Below are 27,849 nucleotides of genomic sequence, written 5' to 3' on the forward strand. Positions count from 1 at the left end.
AAGTCTGCGAGAAGGTCGAGATACTTGGAAAGTTTATAAGGGCTCATTAGTTTAATTACTGGGACGGAGGAATCCTGTAACCTCGTCCTCCAACCATTAGAATCCAACTCCGATCGTGGCACTCGCCAGAATTGGAAGCCCACCTCGGTCTCCTCCCAATAAAATTAAAACCCTTCCACTAATCGGAACAAGAACACGAGCTACTCCTTCGCACGAGCGCCGCACACCGACAGGCCACCCACCAGTCGATAAGACACACGTCGTACCTCGGCGGGCTTAAAACCCTAAACGATGCACGCTTCTCGACATCCCATCACACCTCAGTTACTCCTTCGCTTCCTATCGAGGTCAGACCGACCCGGCCCACAGCTCCTAATCGGCGGGACCCACGGTGGCGCGCGCATCACGAGGCTACGTCGGAGAGCGGGGCGCGCTTCGAAGTCGATCGATCCGCTTCCGGCCACCGTCGGCGTGCGCCGTTCGACGGGGTGGTACTTGAAGCCCTGCTGTAACTTACCCCCACACTGCCCTCCCTCCCTCGTGGGTGGGTGGGTGGGTGGGTGGGTGGGTGGGTGGTATAAGATGTTGAGGGCATTAATGCCATACATAATTTTAAATTTCCCCCTCTTGGCTCACCGGCTTCCACAGTGGGTGGACTACTTGGGTAAAGAAAGTTGTGTCAGTAGTGGACTTTCTTACGTCTTTATTTAATTTATGTAATTAATTAATTTATTAATAATTCAGGTGCACGACTAAACCTGGGGAGACGTCACGTCTCTATTTTAATTTTTAATTAATCAGTTATGTGTTAATTGAAAATAAGTAAAGAATAAGAAATAAATGCGGAGGAGGGGGAGATGAGTCAGTGATGAGGCATGCGGCCCCCACAGTGGGTGGGCGTCACGTGCGGTGCGCAGTACGGCGCTGCGTTTTTTTTTTTTGTTTTTTTGGTTTTTCAAATCCACGTTTCTTCCCTTCTCCCTCCTCGCTCTGCTGCCAATGGCGTCGATGGCATCGCCAGCGAACACCACGTCTGAGCACTCAGATGTGCCCACGCTTGCAGGCTTTTGCTCATCACCGCACGCTGCCACCGTACTGCGATCAAAATCGGGGTAGAATTGTGGGTTGTAGCGGTGTCAGTGATCCAACAACGAGAATGATCGATGGATTTATTGATCGAGGAAAAAAAAAGAAAAAGAAAGAAGGGCTCTGGTTTGGCAACTGCACTGCGGCTGTAGCAGCTGCTGGTGCCAGCGACGCTATTATTTCCACGCCCACGCCCACGGATCGCGCTTCGGGTGCTGCGCCGGTGACGCTAAGCGACCCTTCACCGTCTCTCGGATTCCCGTCCTCCGCCGCGTACCACGCTATGCCCCACCTGCGGCGCGCGCAGGCCGTGTCTGCCATCGCTTGCGTCGCGATCCCATTCCCATTCCCATTGCTAGCTACTACTAATGCGCGCACGTCTTTTCGGGCGAGGCTACTTCCAGCGCTGCGGATCTGCATCGCCTCGTGACATCGCGTCACCATGGAGCCGACCGTGCCGCCGCCGGTGGTGGTGGTCGCACCTTCCCCTAAGTCGCCGCCCAAGTACCCGGACCTATGTGGCCGACGGAGGTTGCAGCTCCAACTCCAGATCTTGAACCGCGAGATCGGCTTTATTGAGGTAATTCTAGCAAATCATTCGTCTTTTTTGTTGCTGGGATGCTTCTGTTGACTGATTTGTGGAACCCTTGGTGGTTTAGTTTTTCTTCTTTTGGATTCTTGGACGCATCTTTTCCTACCATTTGATTTGAGAGTTGGGAATTGCTAAGCGAAATAGGTAACACAAGGGGCTTGTCTACACCCAAAACTGAGGAAAAAAAGTCTTATCCAATTGAATCGATGAAAAAACATTTCGATTTTGTCAAGCTAGACGGGCATTAAGCCCATCATCAAATACGAAAACGAAAAAGAAGATTTTTTTAATAGGAAAAGTTGCTGAGGTGGCTTCTGAAACGGATCCACATGTCTTCAGCCTAAACTATTTGGGGGACTGTGCTTGGTGACATTTTTTTTTTCTTCAGTGCATACCAGATTAGGCTTCCGACAAATGTTCTCCAGGAACTTGATGTTGCAGCCTATAAACCAGAATGAAACCTATAAATGCCATAACCGTTTAGTTGCCTTTTTCCTTTTTTTCCTTTTGTTGAATGGTGTTTTTTATTTTGCCCTCCAAATTACAACTACACTATAAGTATTTCAATTGCTAGATCTTGTAATTTCAACATGAGAACTGAAGATCTACCGATTTCTAGCCATATGCTTACTGTATAGTTTTGATGTTATTGCTACTCTTATAGCATGAACCTGCAAACTATAGTTGGTGGTTATTTTGTTGTGCTCTCTGTTTGATCTGTCTGGCAAAAATCTATTGTTTCGTTTTTTGTTCAAACAGGAGGAATTACAATCTCTTGAAGGAAGTCAACCTGTGTCCAGATGCTGCAAAGAGTATGATCTACTAATTTTGTCTTCCACATTGCTTCTGTTTGTTCCCTTCTGTGATTGAGAAAGCAACAATATAGGTTGGCCATAGATACACATCCTGTAAAATCTTTGAGAATGTATAGATTTACCATCTTCATCTCTCTATACTAGAAATCATAAACTTATTCATCTCTGATTTTTTAGCTTTAAGATATTCGAGTGAAGAGTTGTGTAACCCGTTTGTGGCATATGGTATCTCCTTTAAAGTCTATTTCCCTGTGGCTGTTTTTTCTGGTCTGGGTTCAGGCCCAATTCCCCGATTCCTATATAGCAGGGCTAAAATTATTCTTTCTTTATTAAACTTATGGGATGGTTGACAGAAAACAATTGTGAAGTTTGTAGCTTTCTTTTGATCTTGACAGAATGTCGCCCTGAAAAACAGGTACTGCTATTGATATATTTTATGGTCTGTCAGTTTATATGGGTTAAAATGGCTTCTCACCTTGCATTGTACAATTGCATTGTTTAAATATTCTGTAACATTTGTTAAGCAGAGTCCTAACTTGTATATCATGCGTTTCAGGGTCGACGAGTTTGTGGGGACAAAACCTGATCCCATGGTGCCTATGTATGATTCTTCCATTTCCCCTGTTATATACTTACATTTTATGTAAAAATTCATAACATCCATGCTTGTCTGTCATCTAGAAATACGAAGATTCACAGATCTTGTTGCTTGTGGAGATGGCTTCGGTACTTTCTCAGTTCTTTTGACATTTATCAGTTCTTCATGCAATTAATATATCCTGTTAGTTTACGGCTCCCAATCATAGGTTGCCTATGTTACCCAAACAGCTGAGAATAAACCTAAGTTAGTATGCAAAGTGAGAGATTGGTCTTCTCCTATGTTACTAGATAGTTTAATTTACTATGGCTTCTTGTTAAATGTTGGGGCATCAACATTCTATATTGGATATTTTTTTTTTTTTTTGTTCTTTGTATTACTATCAGTGAGAATCATAAGCAAAGCCTTGGGAATTATAGTAGGATCAAAGAAACTATATTTTTTGAAAATTCACATTTCATTGCTACTGAAAAATACAAATGTTACTTAGAGGATATCAGCTGGACAATGTAGCTTGGTACTTTATGAATAGGCCTTCTCGAAGATACATGTAATGTGAAAGTGGCCGCATGTAAATCTTTTTCTATTAGAATAAAGATGATGTAAGAAAGTTCAGTGGCATTCATGTTCACTGTAAACGTTCATGCTAACTGCAAAACTTGCTTTTAAGCTAACATCACTAAAATTTGCTTGATTAATTGTATAATTTGTTAGATCCTTTTTGTTTTAGTTAAGATCCTGTTACTTGTGACACACTTGTAGTATTGACTTTTTCCTTGTTGATAAATCTTTTAATTGGATCATATTATGTTTTTTTTTAAAATTAGCTGCAACATATATTATTACTACCAAGCTGTTAGCATCATACTCTGAAGGCCTTTCAACAAGTTTAGTGAAATTACTACTATGATATTGATACAAATTTTATAGGATAACATTTGTAAGATTGTTGTTTCATGTTCTTTACCTCATAATTAGTTTTATTATTTTTCTATATCAGGTCTAAATTGTGCTTCAATTTCTCATGGATTTGCTGCTTCAGTGGGTGTATGGTTGGGCTGCAAAGACCAAGCTGCTCTTGTTCACAGATTTGCACCTGTTGTCAATGTGGATGTCCAATCTCTCAATGTTGTCATGATATGTCATGCAGGCCTTGCTGCAGTTGTTCAGAAGCTACTTGCAGCTGCAGCAAAGCATGCGGTAGTTGTTCAAAGTCTATCTGTAGTTGCATTGGAGCATGTTGTGTTTGCCTTAAAGTTCCTTGCATTTGTGGAATAAAATGCATCAACTGCTCAAAAGCTCCCTGCAGTTCCTGCTGCAAATACTCAAAATTTCCTTGCAGTTCTGGTGAAACATGCTGCAGTTGCTCAAAAGTTCCTAGCACCTGTCCGACATGCTGCAGCTGCTCAAAAGATCCTTGCACTTGCAACGGAACATGCTGCAGCTGCTCAAAAGATCCTTGCACTTGCAACGGAACATGCTGCCTAAAAAAGCCTTACAGTTGCATCCGAACATGCTGCAGTTGCACAAAAACTCAGTGCGGTAGTTATGGAACATGCTGCAGCTGCTCAAACGTGTGTTGCTTCAAACCACGATGTCATTGTTCGAGTAGTTCCTGCTTGAGAACATGTCGGCCATCCTGCTCTTGTTCATGCAGTGATCAACCGTGTTGCTGTGACTGCAACACATCGTGCTCAAATTTGTGCTGTGCTCGATCCTTCTGCTGTGATTGTAAGCCATCATGTTCAAGTTCATGCTGTGACGAACAATGCTGTGGCTGGAAACTTAGGGGCTGCCAAAAACCTTGTGGTTGCACATGGTGCAGTGGCTGGATACCTTCATGCTTCTTACCATGCTGCTCTCGAAAATGGTGCTGCTGTAGGTCTAGGCCTTCATGCTCCAGTTCCTGCTGTTCCTTTCCCAAACTCTCCTGCCCAGAGTATTCTTGTGGATGTGTCTGGTCCTGCTCTAGGTGTACAGATGCATGCCATTTACCAAAATGTCCTAAGCCCTGCTGTGTCACTGGATGCCTGTGTTAAGGTAAAGAGCATTAGTTTTCAGGTTTGACATATCATATTGACTCTTGTATCTCTGAATCATGTTTTTATTGTTTAATGCATAAAATTTTGCCAAGCATGTCTAACTTGTTTGCTTGAGGTCCTGCCTTTTAATTAATAGGTTAATGCTTCTCGCATATAGTGCTTCTTGAGAGCTTTTCCAATTGTTGTTCAGTGGTTATAACAACAATTTTATCCTATTAGATAGGTTCGGCAAATTTCATAATGAGATATCTAATATTTTTGTTTTAACAATTGTATTATTTATAATTTGACATGGTGAAGGAGAGATTAAAATGGATGTGGCAGAAGAATTATATATCTAAATTTACCATAATTGTATGATGAACGAAAAAAAAAAAGGTTGCTATCGGTAGGACATGGATAAGGAAATATGCTGAATCGATATAGGAGATCACAGGTAGGTCATCTTATACTGAGCATGGTTGTTGAAGTTTCATGCAGGTGCAATGAGTGGCAACGATCGTGAGGTAGGACAATGGAGGAAGTTGATCTCCTTGACAGAAGCCTCAAGAACGCCAAAGGGAAGGAAAAGTGCGCACGAGGTTGCTCCTCCACTCCTCTCATTTAGGGATGAAGTCTTGAGATGATTTGGGGAAGCTATGAATAGCATGGTTGTTAAGAGGATTAGTGAGATGACGATGAAGATTCGAGGGTCGAATTGAAGTTGGATTGAGTTAGGATGAAATTTATCTTGGGTTTAAATCAGAATCAATTTGAATTTATTTTAATAAATTTAAAATTAAAATAAAATTTTTAAATGGGAATATCTTAATTTAATTATGTATGGACAAATTTAAAAAAAATAGTAAGTAGTTGAGTCTTTATGTAATCTCTCATCTCTTTCTTTCATCGTATCGTCTGTTCTTATCATACCGAATCCCTCCTCCCTCTCCTCCCATACACTCTCAACTGTCACGGTCTCTCCAATCACACACACACACACACACACACACACTCACTCAAGTGTCATCATCATCATCGGCCACACCACTTTCATGGGCCGCCACACTTGAGTTGGCTACCTCTTTTCCTTATAGCATTCACAATGCTATCAAATATTTCATCCAAATATTTATGATTTCCACATCTACTTTATCAATCAAATATCTCTTTCCTCAAATATCTCAACTTTCATAATCAAATATACCACAAATTAAATATTTATGGGTCCCACTTATTATCACTATCTCACTTTTAAATATCATAATTAAATATCATAACTAAATATTTATAAGTCCCATCTTTATTTTATTAATTTATATTTAAATAAAATTATTTATAATTTATAATTTAATATTAAATAAAATTAATTTAATAATAATATTTATTTAACTATATCCCATCTATTACCAATCTCTCATCTATTTATCCCATTTAATTTAATATCTTTCTTTTATTTAATTTTAATTATTAAATATTTTTTTATAATAAAATAATTGAAATCATCGGGCAAAACCTTTTGCTCGGTGATTTCTAATCACCTCTCAAATATCCCCTCCAATAGGGGATATTTGATACATGGGGATATTTCTTTAAATATCTCCATCAAATATCTCCTATTGGAGATGCCCTTATGAGTTGCTAATCTTCTCCCTCTTAATTTCATTTTTTTTCTCCTTTACTCTTTTGTAAAGTTGTCAAATGGATCAATCCATAATGGAGTGGATCAATTCATGACGAGTCCATCATATGGCAGGGCGAGGCGGACTGCCCACCAACTTGATGGGTTGAGAAAACTCCAACCCAACCCAATTCAAGGCAGACCGCGGATTAGGTGGACCAATCCACGGGCTTGTTAAAAAATAAAAAAATTTAAAAAATTTTAAATTTAAATTATAATTTAAATTGATTAAGTTGAAATTTTTAAGTTTGAATTATAATTTTTAAATTTGAATTGTACTTTAAATAGATCAAACTAATTAATTCATTGAGTTTTCTACTTTAATTTTAAATTTTAAAATAAATAAATAAACTTTCTCAACTCGCGGGCTATCCCAAGCCCGCCGCGGGCCAATCCACGCAGATCGTGGGCCTAGGCGGGCCAACCTATCTAAATCCATCTTAAATTGGATTGATAAAATTTCAACCCGACCCGCCTAAATTACTTAACAGGACGGACCAACCCAGTGGACCTAACCCAACTTGACAACTATACTCTTTTGTCGGGTTGTCACTAAAAAGTTAGAAAAGAAAATGGTCTAGCCATGACCAATCCCCTTAGAATTATTCTCTATTCCAATTAACTCTCCTGAGCGCCTCGTTCGTGCGTGCCTAGAGCGCCGTCGGATCCATCGTTCATCATAGATCGCATGCAAATTTGACTGTCCAAATGTGGGAATGTACAATATTCCGTCTGTGACTCACCGCCGCACTGTCCGACCACCATCGGGCGCCGGGCCGGGCGCGATCAACGTGCCGCTCGTCGATGTGTCAGTCGGCGTCGAATTCTAGCCAGATTGTGGTCGGAATCCGACGCAATTTGGCCGGAAACCGCGTGAGCTACTGCCGGCCGCGTTTCCGGCCAAATTACGATCGGTTTCTAGTCAAATCGTGGCTGGAGACCAGCCGAGGAAGGACCGACGTCGGACGCCGATCCTTCCTCAGTCGGTCTCCGACCGCGATGTGGTAGGAAACCGATCACGATTTGGCCGAAAATGCGGCCGGCAGTGACTCGCGCGATTTATGGCCAAATTGCGCCGGATTCCGACCACAATCCGATCGGAATCCGACACCGGCCGACGCACTAGCGAGTGGCGCGTCGATCGCACCCGGCCCGACGGTGACCGGATGGCGCGGCGAGGAAGACTCCTTGGGTCGGGGACGGCACTCACGGACGCGCACGAACAAGGCGCTCAGGCCACGCAATTTTTTTAATTTCTTTTATCTTCATTGTCCATGTCGATTCTTCCCTCTATGCAATTAGATTTTTCTCGGTCGAAACAGTCCTTCACCCTCTCGCCCTCTCCGTTGGACCTCACCGTCCTCCGTCAGACACCCTCTTGCCGTCAGACACCCCTCATCGACAGACACCCTCTCGCCTCTCGCCTTCGTCGCCAGACACTCCTGGTGATATCTTGCGCGACTCTTCATTCACAATTTGTTTGTGACTGCCATCGTGGCCCTGCCATGCAACTTTTTTTTGTTATTCTTTTTGTTCGTTGCAGTTGTTGGATTTGGGAAGAAAAGGGTACAAACTCGTTCGAGAAGTAAAGTCATCGATAATGGTACCAAAATAAAATTTTGAAATGTTTTCCTCTAATTTTCTGGCTTATGCTTATGCCTCATTGTCTTTCTTATGCATTTGAATCGTTGTTCCCTTATGTAGAATGGTTAAGTGGTAGATGACTTCAAACTGTGTAGTATGGTGTATCGTTTAATCATCAGTTGCCTTGCATTAACTTTATTGCCCGTTCTTGCATTGCATTGAAAAGTCTAGATTATCAAATATTATATTATTTTTCTCTTGAATTATTTTCTAAAATCATTGTGTTTAACGAATCATGAGTGAATTGTTAGTCGTTGTAATTGGCTAGATTTCAATCTCTTAAATGATTTGTCTGATCCAAAATGGCTCATTTTTAATTTTAACTCATCTCATTCATATGGTTTGATTGTGATAAATAATTAACAAATCAAAGAGTGAAATGTACAAGTGAAGATGAACAGTTATAGGTGAACTCTAGAGTTTCATGAAGGGGTCTTTTCTATAATTTTTCATTTAAGAGAGAAATCTAACCTAGTCATAATCCTCTACCCAAGCATTGCACATGTAGACTTTGAAATAAAATAGCTCATGTCCTATATCATGATCTTTGATGATTAATGTTCTATCTCATCCTAGATTATAGTTTTGTCTTGAGCACAATCTAAAAGTGACTTAGCTTTTGGGAAAAATTTAGGCTCCACTCATAAACTCTATCCTTCTTCACTTAATAATTCCGTAAATGATTTGTCTCATTTGGAGAACCCATAGATGCTCCACGACAACACAATCTATTTACCTTTTCCTCTCCTTGCCGATTACGCAACGTGGTGAAGGTTTTAGCTAATCTACAGAAGCTATTTTGGTTAAACCATGAAAAGTGGTATTCTAATGGTATAGGGAGAATGTTGTTGGTTTCAATAGTCATTAGCTTCTGCTAAGTACTAAGGCTTAGATTACTTGAAGATATGATTTGTATGATGTGATCCCTTCTATTCCATGGAAAAAAATAACTAACACTACAAAAATAACAGAGAATAGCGACGGAAATTATTTCCGTCGCTATTTTAGCGACGGAATTATATTTCCGTCGCTATTGGCTAATATTAGAGATGGAAATATATTTCCGTCGCTAATTCCGACGTAGAAACCCTAATTTAACGACGGAAATAACGACGGAATTTATATCCATCGCTAAATAAGGGAATTAGATGGAATGTTTTATTCCGTCATTAATTTAGCGACGGAATAAAAATTCCGTCTCTAAAATCGCGATTTAGCTCCTTCCCCGACTTTTTTTTTCCCCGCGCGTTGTTCTCCCGTGCGATTAGGGTTTTCTCCTCTGGCGTACTGCTCCCTCTCTACACATTCTGCTTCATCTCCTCCGGCTGCTCCCTCTCCTCCGGCGAACTCCTCAACCTTCTCCTCCGGCTGCTTGATGAGCTAGAATTTTACGGTATTTTGTTAATTCATTTTGGGTTTAAGTGTTAATTCATTTTGGGTTTAAGTGTGGATAATTAAATGTTTAATCAACATAATTGGATTGTATTTGTGGTATGTGATATAATTGGATGATTGATATAATTTCTGTGATTTTGATGGTTAATTTGGTATTAATTGATTTTAATTTTTTATAGGACTCGAGTGGAATCATGATTCGAGCCAATTGGGATCAAATCAAGCCAAGATTGATCAAACCTATTGACCCAAATTTCATGATCAAGATTTAAGTTGAATGGGTCGAACCGGAGTCGAATTGGAGCTGAATTGGGCTTGATTTGGAGCTGAACCGGATGGAAATGGGGCTGAACCGGCGCTAAACCACAAATAAACCCGGCTCAGCACAGTGATTTCAAATCCCAGTTATAATGAGAAAGATCATTGTAGCACGGGGGATCACGATTTTCCACTGTAGCTGCGTCGTTCCGCTTCGTTTTTCTCCTGTTTTTCATCGTTTTTCATTGCCAGATCTTCGGATTTCTTCTTTCCAAATCGGTTTCCAAGTTCCAGAAGACAACTATAATCTGAGTTTGGGATCAATCGCACGCAGAAAAGCACGGTGAGGGTTTCATCAGAGTTTTGTTTCCGCCGCAGATACCAGCTAAGATTTTCAGATCTAAGTCGATTGGAGCTATCAAGGGCAATCCGAGGGGTTCTTTGAAGGTTCTTGATGGTTTCCTAGCATTGAATTGAAAGCGTTTTAAAGGATCTTTAGCTGGATTTTCAAATTCTGATCAGCTCTATTTGGCACGATTTTGGAGGGTTTCTGATACGCGGCCAGCCGAGTTGATTCAGATCCAATAAAACTGAGATTGATAGGAGTTTATATGGGATTTGTAATCTTTGGTTTGATCTTGTGTGACGATAAGATTGGAATTGGTTTGTGAAGGGAAGATTTTGAATTCTTCAGATTTCTGTTTTGTATCAACTGGTGAGGTTTTATTGTTTCAAGCATTGGTCTATGGCTAGATAAGCTAGATTAGATAGTACATTGCATAATTGGTTAGCAAATTAGATTTGTTTCTTTAAAACCCAAATAGATTGTTACCTTAACGTAATTTTACTTTTCTTTGTTTCTCTAATTGACATTTCATGTTTTAGTTGTTCACTTCATTGCTTTGAGGATGTTTAAAGCTGGGCATTAGTGTTCTATAGTTTTTAGCTTGATTTCTGATTTCCTATTTCAATTTTCATCATCAATGCTATTAGGTTTAGGATGATACTTTGATTTGAGTGAATTGCATTTTTAGGTTTATTTTGATACCTTGTCTCAATAGTTTCACTTCTAGATTAGCAAATTGAATTCTTCATTCATTTCATCGAATTTTAAATTTACATTATCTTTGGAAAACACCAAAACCCCCATTTCATATTAAAAACCCAAAAATAGAACGACATCTTAGCTTATCTTTCCTGTTCTTTTTTGAATGGTGGTCCGGTCGTCACTGTGTTGTGTTGAAGTTAGGTTTTTCATCCTACATGAGTTATTATCTTTCTTGTTTTGAATAATGAAAATGTCCTAAAGATTGTTTAATCTTTTCTTATAATATATAAATTGTTTAATTTTTGAAATGCTCGTATTAGGATTTGTCCAAAACTGTGTTGTCTACTAGGAAAGCTAATGAGAATTGTATTTTTGAAATTCTCATGTTAGGATCTGTCCAGAATTCTAGTAATCTATCTGAAACATAATGAAGAAAACACCGATTATTGAGATTAATAATTATCATCCCATTTTCTGAAGGAAGCAGATATGTTTTTTAGATCTATTATTTTTTTACAAGAAACTTGCAAATCAGTGATTCTTTATATCAAAAAATGGTATGTCATTTAATTTTAAGTTCTAATATTTTATTTATATAAAATTCTAAAAGTCATTTTTAATATAGGAAAAAATATATGTGGTCATCATTAGACGTGAACTGGGTATTTATGACATGTGGGTAGAAACATCTAGTCAAATTATTGATTTTAAAGGTGTTATATACCAGTCTTTCAAAAATAGAGAGAAGATAGAAAGAACTTGTCAAACACATTTGAATAAAAAATCTACACTCACTTCTATAACATCGAGTGGAAAAGAAATTTCATGAGCAACTTCAAGTTCAAGATCAAGTTCAAATTCAAGAAAAAGCCTTTTGAAGTCTGAAAAAATAATTAAGTTGAAAGATGTATTAGAAGAGATAAAGCAATAAATGAATTCTTTATAAATTAATGGTGATAATTAGACATGTTGTTTCAAGTTGTTATCTAAGTTGGACTTCAAATATTGATTTTATCTAAGCTGTTGTAAGTGTTTAGCAAGTTCAAATAATAAGTTAATGTAAGTTGTTTTATCTAAATTATTGTATATAGCGTGTTGAACTTGAAATAAGATTTAAGTCATTTTATTTGAGTTGTTGGTGTGATGAAATTTGCCCCTTTTTTTTCTCGATGTCCTTAATGATCTTTACCTTTTTGTATTTTAGCATGAAGGAGGATGTTTGTGAATGTCTTTACATCATTCACTTGGCCTACAAGATCAATAAAGGCCTCAGGGTAGTATGCTACTTACTAGCATATTTAAGGTTGTTTGCCTAGGAGCCTATTGAAGGAATTGAAATTGCTACAATGAAGGTCCTCTTTGAACTTCCCTTGTTTTAAGTATTTCTTTATCACAGTTTTCACATTTTATATTCACCTTGCTATGAGATCCCTAAAGCTGGTACCAACACATTGTAGATTCATTCTTCTAATAGTTTCCTGTGTTGCATAATGTAATGTAGTAAAGAATTATTCCTATTGCTAAGCTTATGTTTATACTATTTGCCCGCACTGCACTTTAATATAATAAGAACCTTCTTGTTGGAAAACACATTAGTTGGATCATCACCATTTGTGTGTAAATATACAACCACGTATGTTTTTAGTTCTTCTAATAGAGGGACCTTTGAAGGTCCTAACTGTTGTCTCATTTTGTTTTCCATTTGAAGGAAAGGAGAGCATATTGTCGATCAAGAGAATTTGATCAACGATGTAGCAGAAACATGTATGCCTTACTACCAGGATGTAGCTACCAATGAAGTTCTTCAATCTCGGGAAACTTTATGTGCAAATATATGTGCCCCAGAACTGAACCCACATGTTGCTAACGGAGAGGCTAGTTCTGGCAATGATCAGAGAAGCATTGAGTGTAATGATCTCCTTAAACAGTAGTATGAACTTGAGGAGAAGAGACAACAAGTTATCCAGCAACTCTAGCATGCATATTATTGGTATTCACAAAATATATCTTAGGAAAACATAAAAGAAACTTAATTTAATTATTCAAAAGTTGTTATATCTGGAAAACCAATAGATAAAGCTGAAAAATAGTGTTAAATGTTAGATGACTAAAGACGACATCTAGAGCAAAATTACTTTCATGGATGCAACTTCCACATTAACTGATGCATTTCAGTACAAGATTGAAACAACATATCTCAACTAAACCTAACAAGTGACAAAACTAGCAATAAGCTCTAGTCTTTCTCGAATCAATTCAAAAAACATTGAATGAAGCACCAATTGGAAATGTCATAGAGAGTTGGGTAGACAGATGTTATTTGTATCTTTCCTCTTTGAGATCACACCAAGATTCCTGTGTCTTTGGCCATTCATCAAAGAAAGGTAATATGAATTAACCCTCATGCTTTATGGTTTCTGGTGCATCAACTTCATTTCTAGCAAAAGAATGATGTTATATGGATGTTGAGCTGAGGGTTGCTTGACTGCTCAAAATAAGCAATCAAAATAAGTAGGCTACTATATTGATACTATTAAAACCCATGGAAGAAATACAACTTGCTTCACCACCAGCTGATAAGTAATGCCTCATATTGGCCAAGGTTTTTGTGGCCTGCTGAAGATCCCCAGTTGCAAAAACATCCTACACACTCACACTTAATTGGGTCACACCAACAACATCCTACTTTTTTTTTAAAAAAAAGAACAACAAATCTAATTAGATAATAAGATCTATGATATAGTTAATTGGAATATGAAGGATAATAAAATTAAGCTTACCATGAAATCACATGAAATCTAATCAGACAACAAATCCTCTAAATCACATTAAGGATAATGATTAATTAAGCTTACCAAGACCTTATCAAGACACAAGGGAGTCAAAAATAACATAAAATAACCGAACAAACTAAGTAAATCAAAAAAAGCCTAAATAAATCTTATCTGAAAAACTAATTGCAACAGATTATAGTTAACTGAATACAACTACTAATTATAATAAATTATAAAGTTTTATCAATCAACACAATTAACATTGTCCAAAGTACAAATGGTGATTCAAGTGTCATCACATGAATGATATTATTTAACACAGATAACTACAGGAGATGACCACCTGATACACATAACATTGAATCCTAAACCATGTTGTTAGAATCTACAACAATTAAGGCAATTATTAATTTTGATTTCTCAATTAATCAACCACTATAATTTTATAAAATTAAACTTTGTTAGTACTAGCTATATATGGTAATTCTTTTTCATATGTATCGTCAATGCTGTTATGATGATTATCTACAATTGACACATCATTGTCATATTTACAACAATTAATAAAATTAATTGATTTACAAATAAAATTATCATATAAATGCAGAATTAATCGACACATACCCTTGTTGTAAAATTGGAGAGTTGCGCTTGTCATGTGACACACCTCGATGCTCAAATCCATGACATAGTCGGGACTTCGAGATTGACTTTTCTTTTGATGATTTCAATCTCTTCTCACATCCCTTGTTCTTACTGTAAAAGGATAAATAATAACAGAAGTCTCATTTATGAATTTCTTCCTTTGAATTACATTATCATATTTTTTGACTAATATTCATCTTTTAAATTTTGTTGTAGATACAATCGAATTTTTCATCCAAAAATTTATCCCCTCATTAGTCCAAGATGCATCATCAATTAATACTAAAGCTTTATAGGATAACTTCGAGTGCCTTGACATCAAAAATCATTCTAGACCATCGATGAAATTTTGCTCCCCAAACCATATATTATTTCAACCTTTGCATCTTGTGTCCATTGTTTGAGTATATACATATCAAGCAAATGAAACACTTAATTGATATGAAAAAAACTCAACATATTCATGCATTGAATGTCATCAAACTTAAATTTCCTACAACTATAGGATATGTCGTCTCTCTATTTATCATGCGCGAGGACCCTTGATTTGGAGGAAGAACAACTTTAAAAATTTATCACATGGTAAACTACAAACTCAACTCCTATAGATGTTTGTTTCACATAATAACGATGACTCTCACTCATTTTACTTTGAAATTCCACCCATTTATTTTTTGTGTACAACTTAACAATTTGAGTTTCTATCAACCAGTTTATCTTAATCCTAGGATGCTGATTCATATCAATATGGTTAGTAATTAACTCATTGTGTCTTTGATGTCTCAGTGCCCTATTAAAATGAGTGATAAAATCCATTAATGAGTTCTTATTTGAGATATATTTTTTGAAAAATGCATGTGAGCTTTCAAATCTTTGACTACTTGATATTCCAACACAAAATACATGGCTAAAATATGTTGGCAACCACTTGTGTTGCAATTCGTACATCAAAGACAATCAATTATTTTTCTCCAAGTTCGCACACTTGATAATCTCTTCCCATGAATTCTCAAATTCATCCGATGTTGTAGAATTTTCAATGACATTCTTTATACTTTGATAGTTGTTACAAAAAGTCAAAGGATCTAATTTCTCTGAAAATTCATTTAGTATATACCACAAATAATATCAATGCATTGTCTAAGGAAAACTTGTGCAATGGCTTTCGTCATAGCAAGTTGCTAATCTATGATGATAACTTTAGGTGCACCTTTGGGCATGATTTCTATGAACTTGTTAAGTAGCTAAACAAAAGACTCAACTTTCTCATCACTTAAAAAGATGTAACCAAAATAGTTGTTTGATGATGATGATTAACTTCTACAAATAGCACAAAAAATAATCCATATTTGTTGGTATTATATGTCGTATCAAATACAATTGCATCACCTAATACACTATATGCCCTCCTTGATACATGATCCGTTCAAAAATACCTACTAAATTTGTTATTTGAATCATCCTTGTAATCAAAGAAAAAAATCAAAATTCTTCTCTTTCTCAAATGCAAATAACTCAATTAGTGTTTCAATATCAATACATTTTTCTTCATCCCTTAGCTCTTTCTCAAAGTGTCTATTATCTCTTTCTGTGCAACCTACCAACTTAGGCCCTTCATACTCTATCTCCAATAATCGCATTTGTTGACAAGTTGGCAAATTGACATCTGAAAACTACTAAGTCAATGCTTTTTCTTCCTGCCCAAATATTACGATGTGAGTGTAGCAAATGCACCTTTGAAGGAGTTGAGAGTGGATGATTATGACTTTCAATGAAGTTAGCAACAATCCAATTAGGTCCAATATGTTTCTTTACAAGTGAAATCTTTGACTTACATCCAGTTCTAACTTTGCCACATGCTCTTTCCCTTCTCCATTGATCACCTTTTGCTTGTTTATTTTGTTAATCATCAGTATGTCCTTATTTAAAATATAGAAACATTTTCCAAATAACTTCATTTATCATCTTATTTTTATTGCTACTATTTATCCTTAAACTAAATATGGCTTCTCACGCATATTTGTTATTGTAATATCCTAAAAATTTTAGGGTTAGAACTAACCAATTAAAGACCATGCCCTAGTTAGTTTGAATTTAAGTGGGTTGAAACCTAAATTTAGGCAAACCATTTAGGTTAACTAGGTTGGACCTAGAATTAGTTTAAGATTATGATAAATAAATGGGATGGGAAGATTCGTCTCGCGAAGACGAATCAAACGAAACTAGTTTAGGTCAAATCGAAGATCGTTTGGTTGTGAACCAAATGAAAAAATATTGAACCAAACTGAACCAAGTTGGTTTAATTCATACCGAAAGGGGTTTTAATAAAATAAACTAGACGGAAAGATTCGTCTTAGAAAGATGAATCCAATAAAACTTGTTTGGATTAAATCGGAGATCGTTTGGTTAGTGAACCAAGCGAACCAAAGTTGAATATGGTTTGCTACAGTAGCCAGTTCAATGGTTTTAATAATTCTTAAGATTTTAATTTGATTTAGCCAATAAAATATGGGTTTAACGGTGTTAGTTTAGTTTTAATCGGTTAAATCGGGCAAGGTTACTGTGCATTCCCTATTAAAACAGCCCCGCGTTTATTCCCTTACGAACCCGAAGCCGTAGCCCTCTTCCCTTCCTCGCGCTTTCTTCCGCCTCCCTTCTTCTTCTCTGCTGCCACGCCGCAGGAACCCTAGCCGCTTCCCCTCCTCTTCGCCGCTACACAAGTTGACGCCGCCGGCCTATGCCTGCTCTATTGCCGACGCTGACGCCGACGCCGCCTTCCATCTTCTTCTCCGCCACATCCTTCACCAACCGCCGCCGCTTGGAGCCGACGCCACCGACGCCAGAACGCCTTCATCCTCTGATTGACGCCACCCTACTGCTTGCTTGGAGAAGACCGCCGTCTCCTCCGTCCTCCCCACACGAAGACCGCCGCCCTCAAGGAGCCTCGTCGCCGCCATCCCTTGCGCCGACGCCACAAACCCGCCACCGCCGGACCAGAGAGCTTCTTGCTGTGATTTGGAATTGACCAGAGATCTGGGGTTGGTTCTATTTCAAGGGGAAGAAGAAGAAGAACCGAAGCTTTCTTAGGGCTTTATAGGAATCAATCAAAGGAGGAGTGAAGACATTGAAGCTAAGACTTGATTTGGAATCGAGAGAATCTAGAGCATAGATCAAAGGACCTTGATTTTATTGGTCCTCATACATGGAGCCTCTTATTTTGAGGATTCTAGCGGTGACAGACTTCTGATCAGGTGGGTGATTTACTGTATTTGATCGATATAGTTCCTTTCTATTTACAGTGCATGTTTGATTCTCTATTGTCGTTGCTTAGTTCTTGATCACTTTCCTATTCTTAAATGTGAATTTGACTCTTATGATACTCATGTTCATATCATGCTTGACCTTATTTCCGTTGACCTTGGATTAATATTCCTGACTGTGTTTCTACTTTGGATATGACATTTATGATCATTATTGTTATAGTTCTTTCCTTATGATACTTGAGAGCTTTATGACCTATACCTACACTTATTGATTAGCCTGGTAGGTGCTAATGACTATGAAATGAACATCTCATCATAACGTCTGATAACGATTGTAAATCCCAATGATGTGGGTTTATCGTGTCTATAGTTGGCCTTTAGTAGTATATTGATATAGGTGGTTATGACCCCTACTTCCATCATATTGATGGCGACTGTATGGCAGTGTACGTAGTCGATGGTTGTATGGCAGTGTACGCAGCCGAGTCGATGATCTGATCCCGACACCGGTTAGGGGTGATACTCGGAGAGTATTAGAGGACAGATATCGGCCATAGGATATGGGATCACCGGACGCGGAGCACTGATCCCTCGATTTGGATCACCGGACTACCTTGTTGTAGGGCGCGGAGTACTGATCCCCCAATGCCGGCCATACCCAGTGTAACACCCGTATTTTCCTCACTTAAGATTATTGGTTAGATTTAGAATATTTCATAAAGAGATAAGGGTTAATTATAAATTGTAGCGCTTAAAAATTCTCAAAAATAATTTTAGAAATATTCTATGATTTTTCTGGAATTTTAGAATATTTTTCTGGAATTTTTAGATTAGCGGAAGTAGCAAAATTAAATAGGAAGAAAAAATATTCAAGGCGAAATTCGAACCCACAACCTATAGGAATTTGTAATTCTTTAGATATTTCCAATAACCAAAAACTCAATAGATCCGTTCTGAAAAAGAAGGAACCGAAATTTAATTATAGGCGAGTTAGTTTAAAATAAATAGGAAGGAAAATGTCCGAGACAGGATTTCAACCCGCAACCTTTAAGAATTTGCAACTCTTAAAATATTTCCAATAACCAAGAGACCCAGCAAGTCTGTTCCGAAAAAGAAGGAATCGAAATTTAATTATAGGCCAGTTAGGTCTAGGAATCACTTAATATAAATAGGAGGCTTAAGAGAGGGTTTTGATTATCTTCGAAAACCCTTCCCTCCCCTCTCGCCCAGAACGCCATCGCCCTCTTTTCTCCTCTCTCTCGGCGCCCCAAACTCGAAGAACGAAGAGTCCGTCCCCCAGGATCACAAGGAAAGTTTCCGGAGAACTTCTTCTACAAGGACGCTCCTCTCTGCGATAAGAACGCGTAGATATAGGAAGATCACCGAGAAGATCTTCTTCTCTAACGGAAGAATTGTAAGGAAATTAGCGCAAAAGGTAAGTACATCTCTCACCTGCAGTATAAGTTGTTTTCGTATTGTTCTTTCGCATGGTTATGTTAAGTTTTCTATGACATGATTTCTGTTAAACATGAATGTATTTATATGTATGCTCTTTCCATGACATGATTTATGTTAGACGTGAATGTATTGATGTGTTCTTCCTCTAGTATGATTCATGTTAAAATAGGAATATATATATATGTTCTTTCCATAGCATGATTTAGGATTTAACCATGAATATGTAAATTATTCTTCCTATTTAGGATGGAAGTAAAGCATGATAAATGATTGATGAAAGGACAAAGATATAGTAAGTAAAAGTATAAGAACTTTATGATATGTAAAGAAATGTATTTTACTTTTAAGAGGCGAGTATCGGGCCAAAGGTTCGCCCACAATGAATTCCGGGCCAAAGGTTCGCCCATAAGGAAAGGAATTCCAGGCCAAAGGTCGCCTGATAAGATAAGTCCTCTGGTAGCATTCGGTGGCTAGCTACCCCGAGTCCTGTCAGAGATGCGCACATTGATACTCCGCCAGGGCCCATAAGTATGTTTAAGTATGTTTACTTATTTTCAAATGTATGAATTTTCAAATATAAAGAAGTTTAGAAATTTTCTATGCAATACAAGTATTTCCATGTTCAGGTAGTTTCTGCTTAAGTACATGTCTTTATAATTACAAGTCCTTTCCTGTTTAATTCCAAAAGAATGCATGCAATGATTTTCGTTGTTTTGTGAGATTAGGTGTGTACTTACTAAGTTTTGTTTATAGTTGCATTCCTTATACTGCAGATAGATGTAAAGAAAAGCGTTAAGCGACGGGAGGCAGCAGGAGCAGTGTTCGATGTGTGTGGCGGCGGAACCGCGGATTAGAATAAATAAATAAATAACCATGCTTAGTATTGATTATGTCTTTTATAGTAATCGCTTCCGCATCATAAGAGTTGACCAGTTGTTTTATTTTATTAAGAATAATAACTTTCCGTTATTTTAAGAATATTTCTTTTTAAAATTTATCTATGGAAATTTATATTTAGGATTTAATAATGCTAAAGTAAGTAGCATCCCCTATAGGTAGGAAGGGGGATGTTACACCCAGTCTCAGATGCTTGCACGAGTGCTGTAGCGTGTGGGGCAGTTGCATCATGCATATGCATATCATGTGCATATTATATATATGTATTGGACCGCATTGATCTTGCATTTTGGTTGTTTATTGTTTGATTCTTGATTGTTGCATTCTGTTTGACATGTCATTCATATGATGCATTACATGAGACTATTCTAGTTGCTTACTACCTGCAGAGTTATTTCTGATATTTTGTTGAGATTTGGTATGTATCTTTATCGTCTTTATTTATTTGTCATGTACTATCTTTCTATATTACCCATTGAGTATTTTGTACTCACCCCTTTGGACCCTGGGATTTTTCTGTCTTCCCAGGTACCAGGTAGGAACTTACAGATGATGCTAGGGATCTGCCAGCTGTGCCATCTCACATCAGAAGAATTGGTAGATTTAAGTTATTTATTTTAGTGGTAGTTCAATATGGTTGTATTAACATTCATTACATTCGGTATGGTTGTAGACCGCGCTCCCCCCGACGGCCTGTTTCGCCCGCGCTCGGGCCCGCTGTAATCAAAAGTTTTTTTTTTAAAGATATTAGCTTTTCGTTTCTAGGGCATATAGTGGTTTATTTCTGCGATCGAAGCTGAAAATTAGGGATACTGTCGTTTTTGTTTCTCTAGTTTACTATGATTAGATCCAGTAACTGAAAATTGCAGCTCTTGGGCTTAAGAACAGTATGCTATTGCTTTCGGAAACTCTGCTGAGATGTTAAAAATGTTAAATATTTGGAATTGAATGTACAGGTAGATAGAAGATGGATAGCTCTCAAAGGAGATCGGGATTTGTCCCGGTGTCGCCTTCACATACTCCGAGGTCCACGGAGAAGCACGGGAGAGATTTTCGGTCGTTGGATGGGAATGGTAATTCGAGCAGCAAGTTCGATAGGGAGAGGGGGGTCAACGTTCAAGTGATCCTAAGATGCAGGTGAGAACCAATTGGGGCTAAAAGATGGGATTTTGCCTGGATTTTCTAAGATTTTTTGTACTTAATCTATCTGTATTGACTGCAATATTCCCAGGCCATTAAGTGACGACGAGAAGAGAGGGAGCGCCCAGGCGGTCATTTCTTGCAATGAACATCGCAGAGAAGTTTCAGCAGCTCAGAATATTGCTAACAAGCTGATCGAGAGAACCTTTACCTTCGACAAGGTTTTTGAGGCTAATATTTTACATATATAACGTAACTATGATCAGCTCCATGCACGAAAAATCTGCCTTTGTATATATATATATATAAATTATATAGGTTTTCGGCCCAACCTTGAAGCAAAAGGATTTGTTTGACCAAGCTGTAGCTCCTGTAGTAAATGAGGTCCTAGAGGGCTACAATTGCACCATATTTGCATATGGGCAGACAGGCACAGGAAAGACCTATACAATGGAAGGCGGGGGAAGAAAAGTCAAGGTAAGTTTTTTCCTTCACTGATGCAAAATGAAGAATTGCAGCTACTCCGCTTCTCTTAAGGGCTGTGAAGCAAATTTTGTGAAATACCGGAGGCACAATTTGCTGAAAATAGCATGAAAGTCTCATTTCTTGAGCTGTACAATGAGGAGATAACTGATCTTTTGGCCCCAGACGAATCAAAATTCTCTGAACAACAAGAATAAAGAAGCCCATCGCTCTCATGGAGGATGGGAAGGGTGGGGTGTTTTCATGAGAGGATTGGAGGAGGAGGTAGTCTATACTTCTGATGAAATTTACAGAATCTTGGACAAGGGGGTATTACAAAAAGGCGTACTGCAAGACTTCTTCAACAAACAAAGTAGCAGATCCCATTCCATTTTTTCCCATTACAATTCACATCAAGGAGATTACTCCTGACGGAGAAGAACTGATTAAATCTGGCAAACTTACTCTTGTTGATCTTGCTGGTTCAGAAAATATATCACAATCTGGTGCTAGAGATGTGAGTAAACCCTTCATGTTTATAGGACGAGTTTTTTGTTTGCTAATTGATATTTCCACTAGAAAAGTTCACTAACCATTTAAGTTCTTGTGTCTTTCATGTTTAATCTTGTTGTTTGCGTCATTCAATATTGATATTTCTTGCCTGAATATCTTCGATTACAGGGAAGAGCAAGAGAAGCTGGGGAAATTAATAAAAGTTTGCTCACTCTTGGCTGTGTGATTAATACTCTTGTTGAGCATTCTGGCCATATTCCATACCGGTATAGTCTAAATCTGTTTGTGTCACATTTTCTTCTTTTCTTCTTTCCTGTTATAATCCTTTATATATGTATATATATCAAATACTTAAGGAAAAAGCAAGTCATGTAGAAGGTCTATTTCTTTTGTATTAGACTAACAATAATTAATTTGTTTGTAAAATTAGGTTGCTAGTGGTGTCATTGGTAGCGGTATTGAAAATTATATTAGTGGCGATATCAATGTTGCAGCTCAAGTAACTATCTTAACATAATATTATACTTTCTTTTATTATTTATAGCCTGCTCTATTATAAAATTTGTTTAATTATTATACATCATTTTATTGTTATATAGTCAAAACTAAAGAAGGTGAGTGTTGGAGATATCAGTGTTAATGCTAAATGTAAGCTGCTTAAATTAATTGGTCTGTTGATGGAGTTGTTGCAGAAGGTTGAATTGCATCCACGGATTCAAAACCAAAAGTACATCATGTTCCTCTTGGTAGATCTTATTGGAAAGTTTGGATTGATAGAGTTTTCGTGGAGAATGTGGAGCTAATTCGACCAAATGAAGAAATGTTTTTTCTTGAGGATGCAATAGGAAGCACAGTTGCTTAGGCATCAATGTTTATAATTTTGTTTGACTGATCTAGATTTGACCATATACTTTTTTTAGTAAAGACGAATTTTTGTTTGGATTGTTTTATCTATGTAGATGGTTATCTTTGATATATATGCACATTGTTTGAGATATAATTATGGTAATTGTGAATGTGATTTTATCTGATATTTGCATGTGATATTTGTATGGTGGATTATAAATGTTAAAGCTTTGAGCAGGTTATAATTATTTGTATTTGTATTATATTTGTATATATAGGCATATTGTACTTTAAAAATATAATTATCCGCAGCGCGCGGGGCGTGTGCTGCGGAAAATTACATCCGTAGCACGCGGCCGCGCGTTGCGAAAAATTGCATTTGCAGCGCGCGCCCGTGTGCTATGGATGTAATTTTTTGCAGCGTGCGGGCTGCAAATGCACCCGTGTGCTACGGATGTAATTTTTCACAGCGCGCGCCTGCGTGCTACGGATGCAATTTTCTGCAGCGCACGCCCAACGCGCTACGGATGTATTATAACTTTTAACAGCTTAGGGTTATGCAGCATACAATGTGCGCTGCGGATATATATATATACAATCAAGCTGAAAATGAGAAACCTAAAGATAATAAAAAAGACAATCCAATGCATAAAACTCTCTCCAATGCGATGTCTCGAGAAAGGGTTAGACAACAGTGTGTCTATCGTACGCAGTTTTATTTTACATTGCAAAAAACTATTTTCGCGACACAAATCCTGATCACACGGTGATTCTATCAATAAGAATTAACAAATGTTATAGTTGAAAGCAGAAATCAAATAGTAAATGTTAAAATACAACTAATATTATTTTACCATTGTAGCATAACACAATATTAATTTTCAACAAAGATATGCATAAGATTAAATACCTGTATAATGTCGTCAATCGTAAAAGACTCTGTCAATTGTAAAGAAAAGCCACTCAGTATATTTATAAATAAGTCTTTGCCAACAAACGTTGTAGCCTAATAATTCCTTGTTGGCAGGGTTAATTAGGGCTTATTTTGGACTTTCTTGATAGCATTTCATGTCGTATTTGGGTTTGTTGAGCTTAATTCTTGTCTTGGATGAAATTTTGTCTTCATTCTAATTTTTCATGATTTTTGGGTGATTTTTGGATATTAATTTTGTGGTTTTTAATTTTTGCAGGAATTAGAATGAAAAGAATGATAAATTGGAGGGCTAAATTGCGAGAAAAATCAATTTGGTTCGAGTCCGGATTTAAATTAGATTTATATGTGGCTCAACCAGGTCCAAAATCAATTCTGGCTCAGCTTGGGTTCAAAATTGGTTCAATTGTAAACTCAAGTCAAGCTCAGGTTTAACCTAAATCAAAATCAAGCTCAAATCAAAACCTAGTCCACCAAATCCATCAATCCAATCCATTTCCAAATCAAATTAGCTCAGCCTGTTCAAATTAGATTTCGGTTCAATGGAAATTAAACCCGGTTTAAATGTCGCCGGTTCAATGCATGGGTTTAAAGGGGCACCGGTTCAGAGAGAAACAGGAGCTCGGTTCGCTATTCTCCCGATCCCTAATCTCGCGACGCCTTCTTCTTCGCCGAGCTCCCGTCGCGAGCTTCCACCTCCCCTTCTCCGATCAACATTCAAGCGGAGTCAGGCAACTTCCATGGACGATGAACGCCGACGCCAGCGCAGGAGCCGTCGCCGTGAGCGGAGTGCCCGGCGATCGGTTTCTTCACCCCCGTTTGCTGCAGGAAGTCGTCGGGAGTGGCCAGCTCCGGCGACCGGCGGCCGACGTCCATCCCGCACAGTAGAGAGCAGGCCGTGAGTGGTTGCTCCGACAAGCTTTCTATCCTTCCGCATCCACCGGAATTCCGAGCAGTGGAGCCTTCACTGACGTGGATTCGAACGTGGAGGAACCCCTGTTCTGATCTCCGACCATCTCATCCACCGAAGACGCGAGGTAAGGCTGTGTTTTGGGTTCTAACTTTGTCTGTGCATGGATTCAGCAGGGAAAGAGCTTGAGCAGAGACCGCATCTAGCGTTCTTCTCCGATCTGAGCTCGCCGGGGTTGGCCATCTCCGGCGGCGTTCTTCCATCCATGTTGGTGTTCTTCGACTATTGGTTGCCATGCCCCTGTTCTGTGCCGATTGGAGCTACAATTCCATCCACTTCCACGATTCCCCTGTTTTCTTCTCCTCATTGGTGCCGACGTTGTTGAGGGAAACCCTACTCTCTAGTTCTATTTACTTCTGGTTTTGTTGAGTTTCTTTAGTTCTATTACCTGTCAATTTCAATTAATTAAAACCCCCACTTCCTTGTTATTCTGTTTGGTGAAGTTTTGCTGAATAATTTGTTTTAACTGTTGGTTACGGTTTGGTATGAAGGATCTGTTCTTGATAGTTGGTTTCGATTTGAATGGATGAATTTTTGTTGATGTTTCAGTTGCTTGGTTGATTATGAATGTAATTGAAAGATACAAGTAGATAGCATGAGTTTTCTATAGCCGGTTAAAGTCAATGCTGTGTTGTTTGATTTATGTGGAGAAAGGTTCGTTTGTGGGCTATGAGATGCTCATCTATTTGGTTTAAAGCCCATGTTGTTGTTGGATCTTAAGTATGAATGAATTCGTGGTATGCCATGGGATGTTTGGATATGATAAGTTTGTTAAAGCCGGTTGAGAATGTTTAAGTGGTTGATTCATGTGCACATGAGTGGAGTTGTGATTGTGGTGAATTGTTGTAGAAAATGTTTGGTTGAGGATTGTGTATGGATTGTGTTATTTGTGTATATTAGTATGATTTATGCTAAGTTATTGGTTGTTGTATGATTTTGAATTCATGATTTTAGATTATGTAAATGAAATCTTGTTGTGTTGTATATTATAATAATGCTCTTGAACCATAAATTATGGATTGTGAATGGTTGTATGCTATTGTAGCTTAATGTTCATGTGTTTGTGTTGGTGCCCCGGTTAGTTTTGATGTGGTCAACTAGGTTAAGTTAGGTCCTGTTGTTTTTCTGATCCCTCTGCTAAGTGTGCAGGAGCTTAGGTACAGAGGAAGTCGAGCGTAAGACGTAGTGGACGAGAAGGGTTGTGCGGGGAAGTGAGCCGTCGGGCTCGGTGCAATCCGAGGGACGCGGAAGCTACGGAAGAGTACGCAGGTGGATTGAAAAGGACGTGTGCGAAGTCCGAGGGACGAGAAGTCGGGAGGAAGCACGCTCGAGAGGTAAAAGGCCGGAGTCGGGTTCGGGTGAGCCTAACTCCGGTTGACCAGAAATCACCCAACTGAAGATTATATAAAAAGTCAATAAAAGTCAAACTATTGACTTTGACCGTTGACTTTGATCAACAAAGAAGACTTGGACTTTTTTACGTGACAGTTGTAAAAAAAAAAGAAGAAAAAAATAAGATTTATCTTTTATTATATAAAAGATAAATACTTAGTTTTATTAAGGATAAATCTCTTTATCTTTTATTTAAGATAAAGTTTATCCTTATTTAAATCAACAGCTACGATCAAAGTCTATCTCCGATCAACAGTTAGGATCGTATCAACGGATCAACGGCCAGGAGAAAATGTATCTACGATCAACAATCCAGATATATTCTCTTATGCTATAAATAGACTTAGAATGTTTAGAGTTAGATATCAATTATTCTTTTCTCTTCTAAGTCTGTGAGCTGTAATTGTCTGTAAAAGACTTCTCCGCCGTCAACGAAGGTGATTGTCATACTGCGCTTCAACTGCCTTGGATTTGCAACCATCTAGGTTGAGACCAAATAAACTCCGGTGTTAGTCTTTTACTAGTTTTAATTATACTATTTTAATTAATACAACAACAACAACAACCAAGCCTTATCCCACTAAGTGGGTCGGCTATATGGATCCTTTTACGCCATTGAGCTCTATCTCCTATTATATCATCATTTATATTTAAATAAATTTTATCTTGTTTTATTATTGCTAACCAAGTCTTTTTTGGTCTACCTCGCTCTCGTTTGATATGCGTATTTGTCATAGTTTCACACCGCCTAACTGGAGCATTTATCGGTCGTCTAAGTACATGTCCGTACCACCTTAAACGTGTCTCACGAAGTTTTTCCTCAATAGATGCAACTCCAACTTTCTCTCTAATGCTCTCATTTCTTATTCTGTCCATCTTCGTATGTCCACACATCCATCTTAACATCCTCATCTCCGCAACTCTCATCTTTTGCTCATGTGCTCGAGTCATAGCCCAACATTCAGCGCCATATAACATGGCAGGTCTAACTGCCGTTTTATAGAACTTTCCTTTAAGTTTTAGAGGCACTTTACGATCACATAAAACACCTGATACTCTTCTCCACTTCAACCATCCTGTTTGTATTCTATGTAAGACATCTCTCTCAATGCCTCCATCGGCTTGCAAAAATGATCCTAAATATTTAAAACTCTCAGTTCCAGACAACTCATCATCTCTCTCCTCCACTTCAACGCATCAGGATGAGCATACATGTGCTAAATTTCTTCTGAAGTTCTGATTTTTGTTAGTGTATGGGTTAAGCATTAAAATATTTGCCGTATATCCAATACTACTATTTTAATTAATGTTTGTTTTAATTAATTGCCACTAATTTCTATCCTTGAAAAGAACGCAAGAGATCGATTTTTATTTTTCAGGCAATTCACCCCCCTTTCGCCTGTCCACCTTGATCCTACAG

The 27,849-nt window shown here is 38.0% G+C and overlaps 1 protein-coding gene and 1 long non-coding RNA gene across 4 annotated transcripts; both read left to right on the forward strand.

Annotated features, from left to right (window-relative positions):
• The first annotated feature begins 1,506 nt into the window (after window positions 1–1,506).
• LOC141824756 (uncharacterized) lies at window positions 1,507–5,845 on the forward strand. 3 transcript variants are annotated; one of them, XM_074712090.1, is made up of 6 exons: window positions 1,507–1,666; window positions 2,438–2,490; window positions 3,050–3,094; window positions 3,175–3,219; window positions 4,092–5,131; window positions 5,604–5,845. In XM_074712090.1, the coding sequence occupies exons 1-5, from the start codon at window positions 1,529–1,531 to the stop codon at window positions 5,128–5,130; spliced, it is 1,320 nt and encodes a 439-aa protein (XP_074568191.1). In that variant the 5' UTR covers window positions 1,507–1,528; the 3' UTR covers window position 5,131; window positions 5,604–5,845. The 3 variants fall into 3 exon arrangements, with proteins under 3 accessions (XP_074568191.1, XP_074568192.1, XP_074568190.1); XM_074712091.1 differs by having other exon boundaries at window positions 5,614–5,845; XM_074712089.1 differs by lacking the exon at window positions 5,604–5,845 and having other exon boundaries at window positions 4,092–5,224.
• Window positions 5,846–22,464: 16,619 nt separating this feature from the next.
• On the forward strand, window positions 22,465–23,242 carry LOC141825436 (uncharacterized). The gene is made up of 3 exons (XR_012601510.1): window positions 22,465–22,556; window positions 22,721–22,789; window positions 22,983–23,242. It is a non-coding gene; the product is annotated as an uncharacterized LOC141825436 (long non-coding RNA).
• The last annotated feature ends 4,607 nt before the right edge of the window (window positions 23,243–27,849 follow it).

The sequence above is a fragment of the Curcuma longa genome, chromosome 3, assembly GCF_044706935.1.
Source record: "Curcuma longa cultivar G26 ecotype Majalengka, Jawa Barat chromosome 3, ITB_CL_G26_1.1, whole genome shotgun sequence".
NCBI lineage: Eukaryota > Viridiplantae > Streptophyta > Magnoliopsida > Zingiberales > Zingiberaceae > Curcuma > Curcuma longa.

What these genes read in the sequence shown, in the direction of transcription:
- LOC141824756 (XM_074712090.1), top strand. Translation starts at nt 1,529, where the DNA reads ATGGAGCCGACCGTGCCGCCGCCGGTGGTGGTGGTCGCACCTTCCCCT. An exon ending in GTGTCCAGATGCTGCAAAGA is followed by an intron (nt 2,491 to 3,049) that starts GTATGATCTACT and finishes CATGCGTTTCAG; the next exon opens with GGTCGACGAGTTTGTGGGGA. An exon ending in CCTGATCCCATGGTGCCTAT is followed by an intron (nt 3,095 to 3,174) that starts GTATGATTCTTC and finishes TCTGTCATCTAG; the next exon opens with AAATACGAAGATTCACAGAT.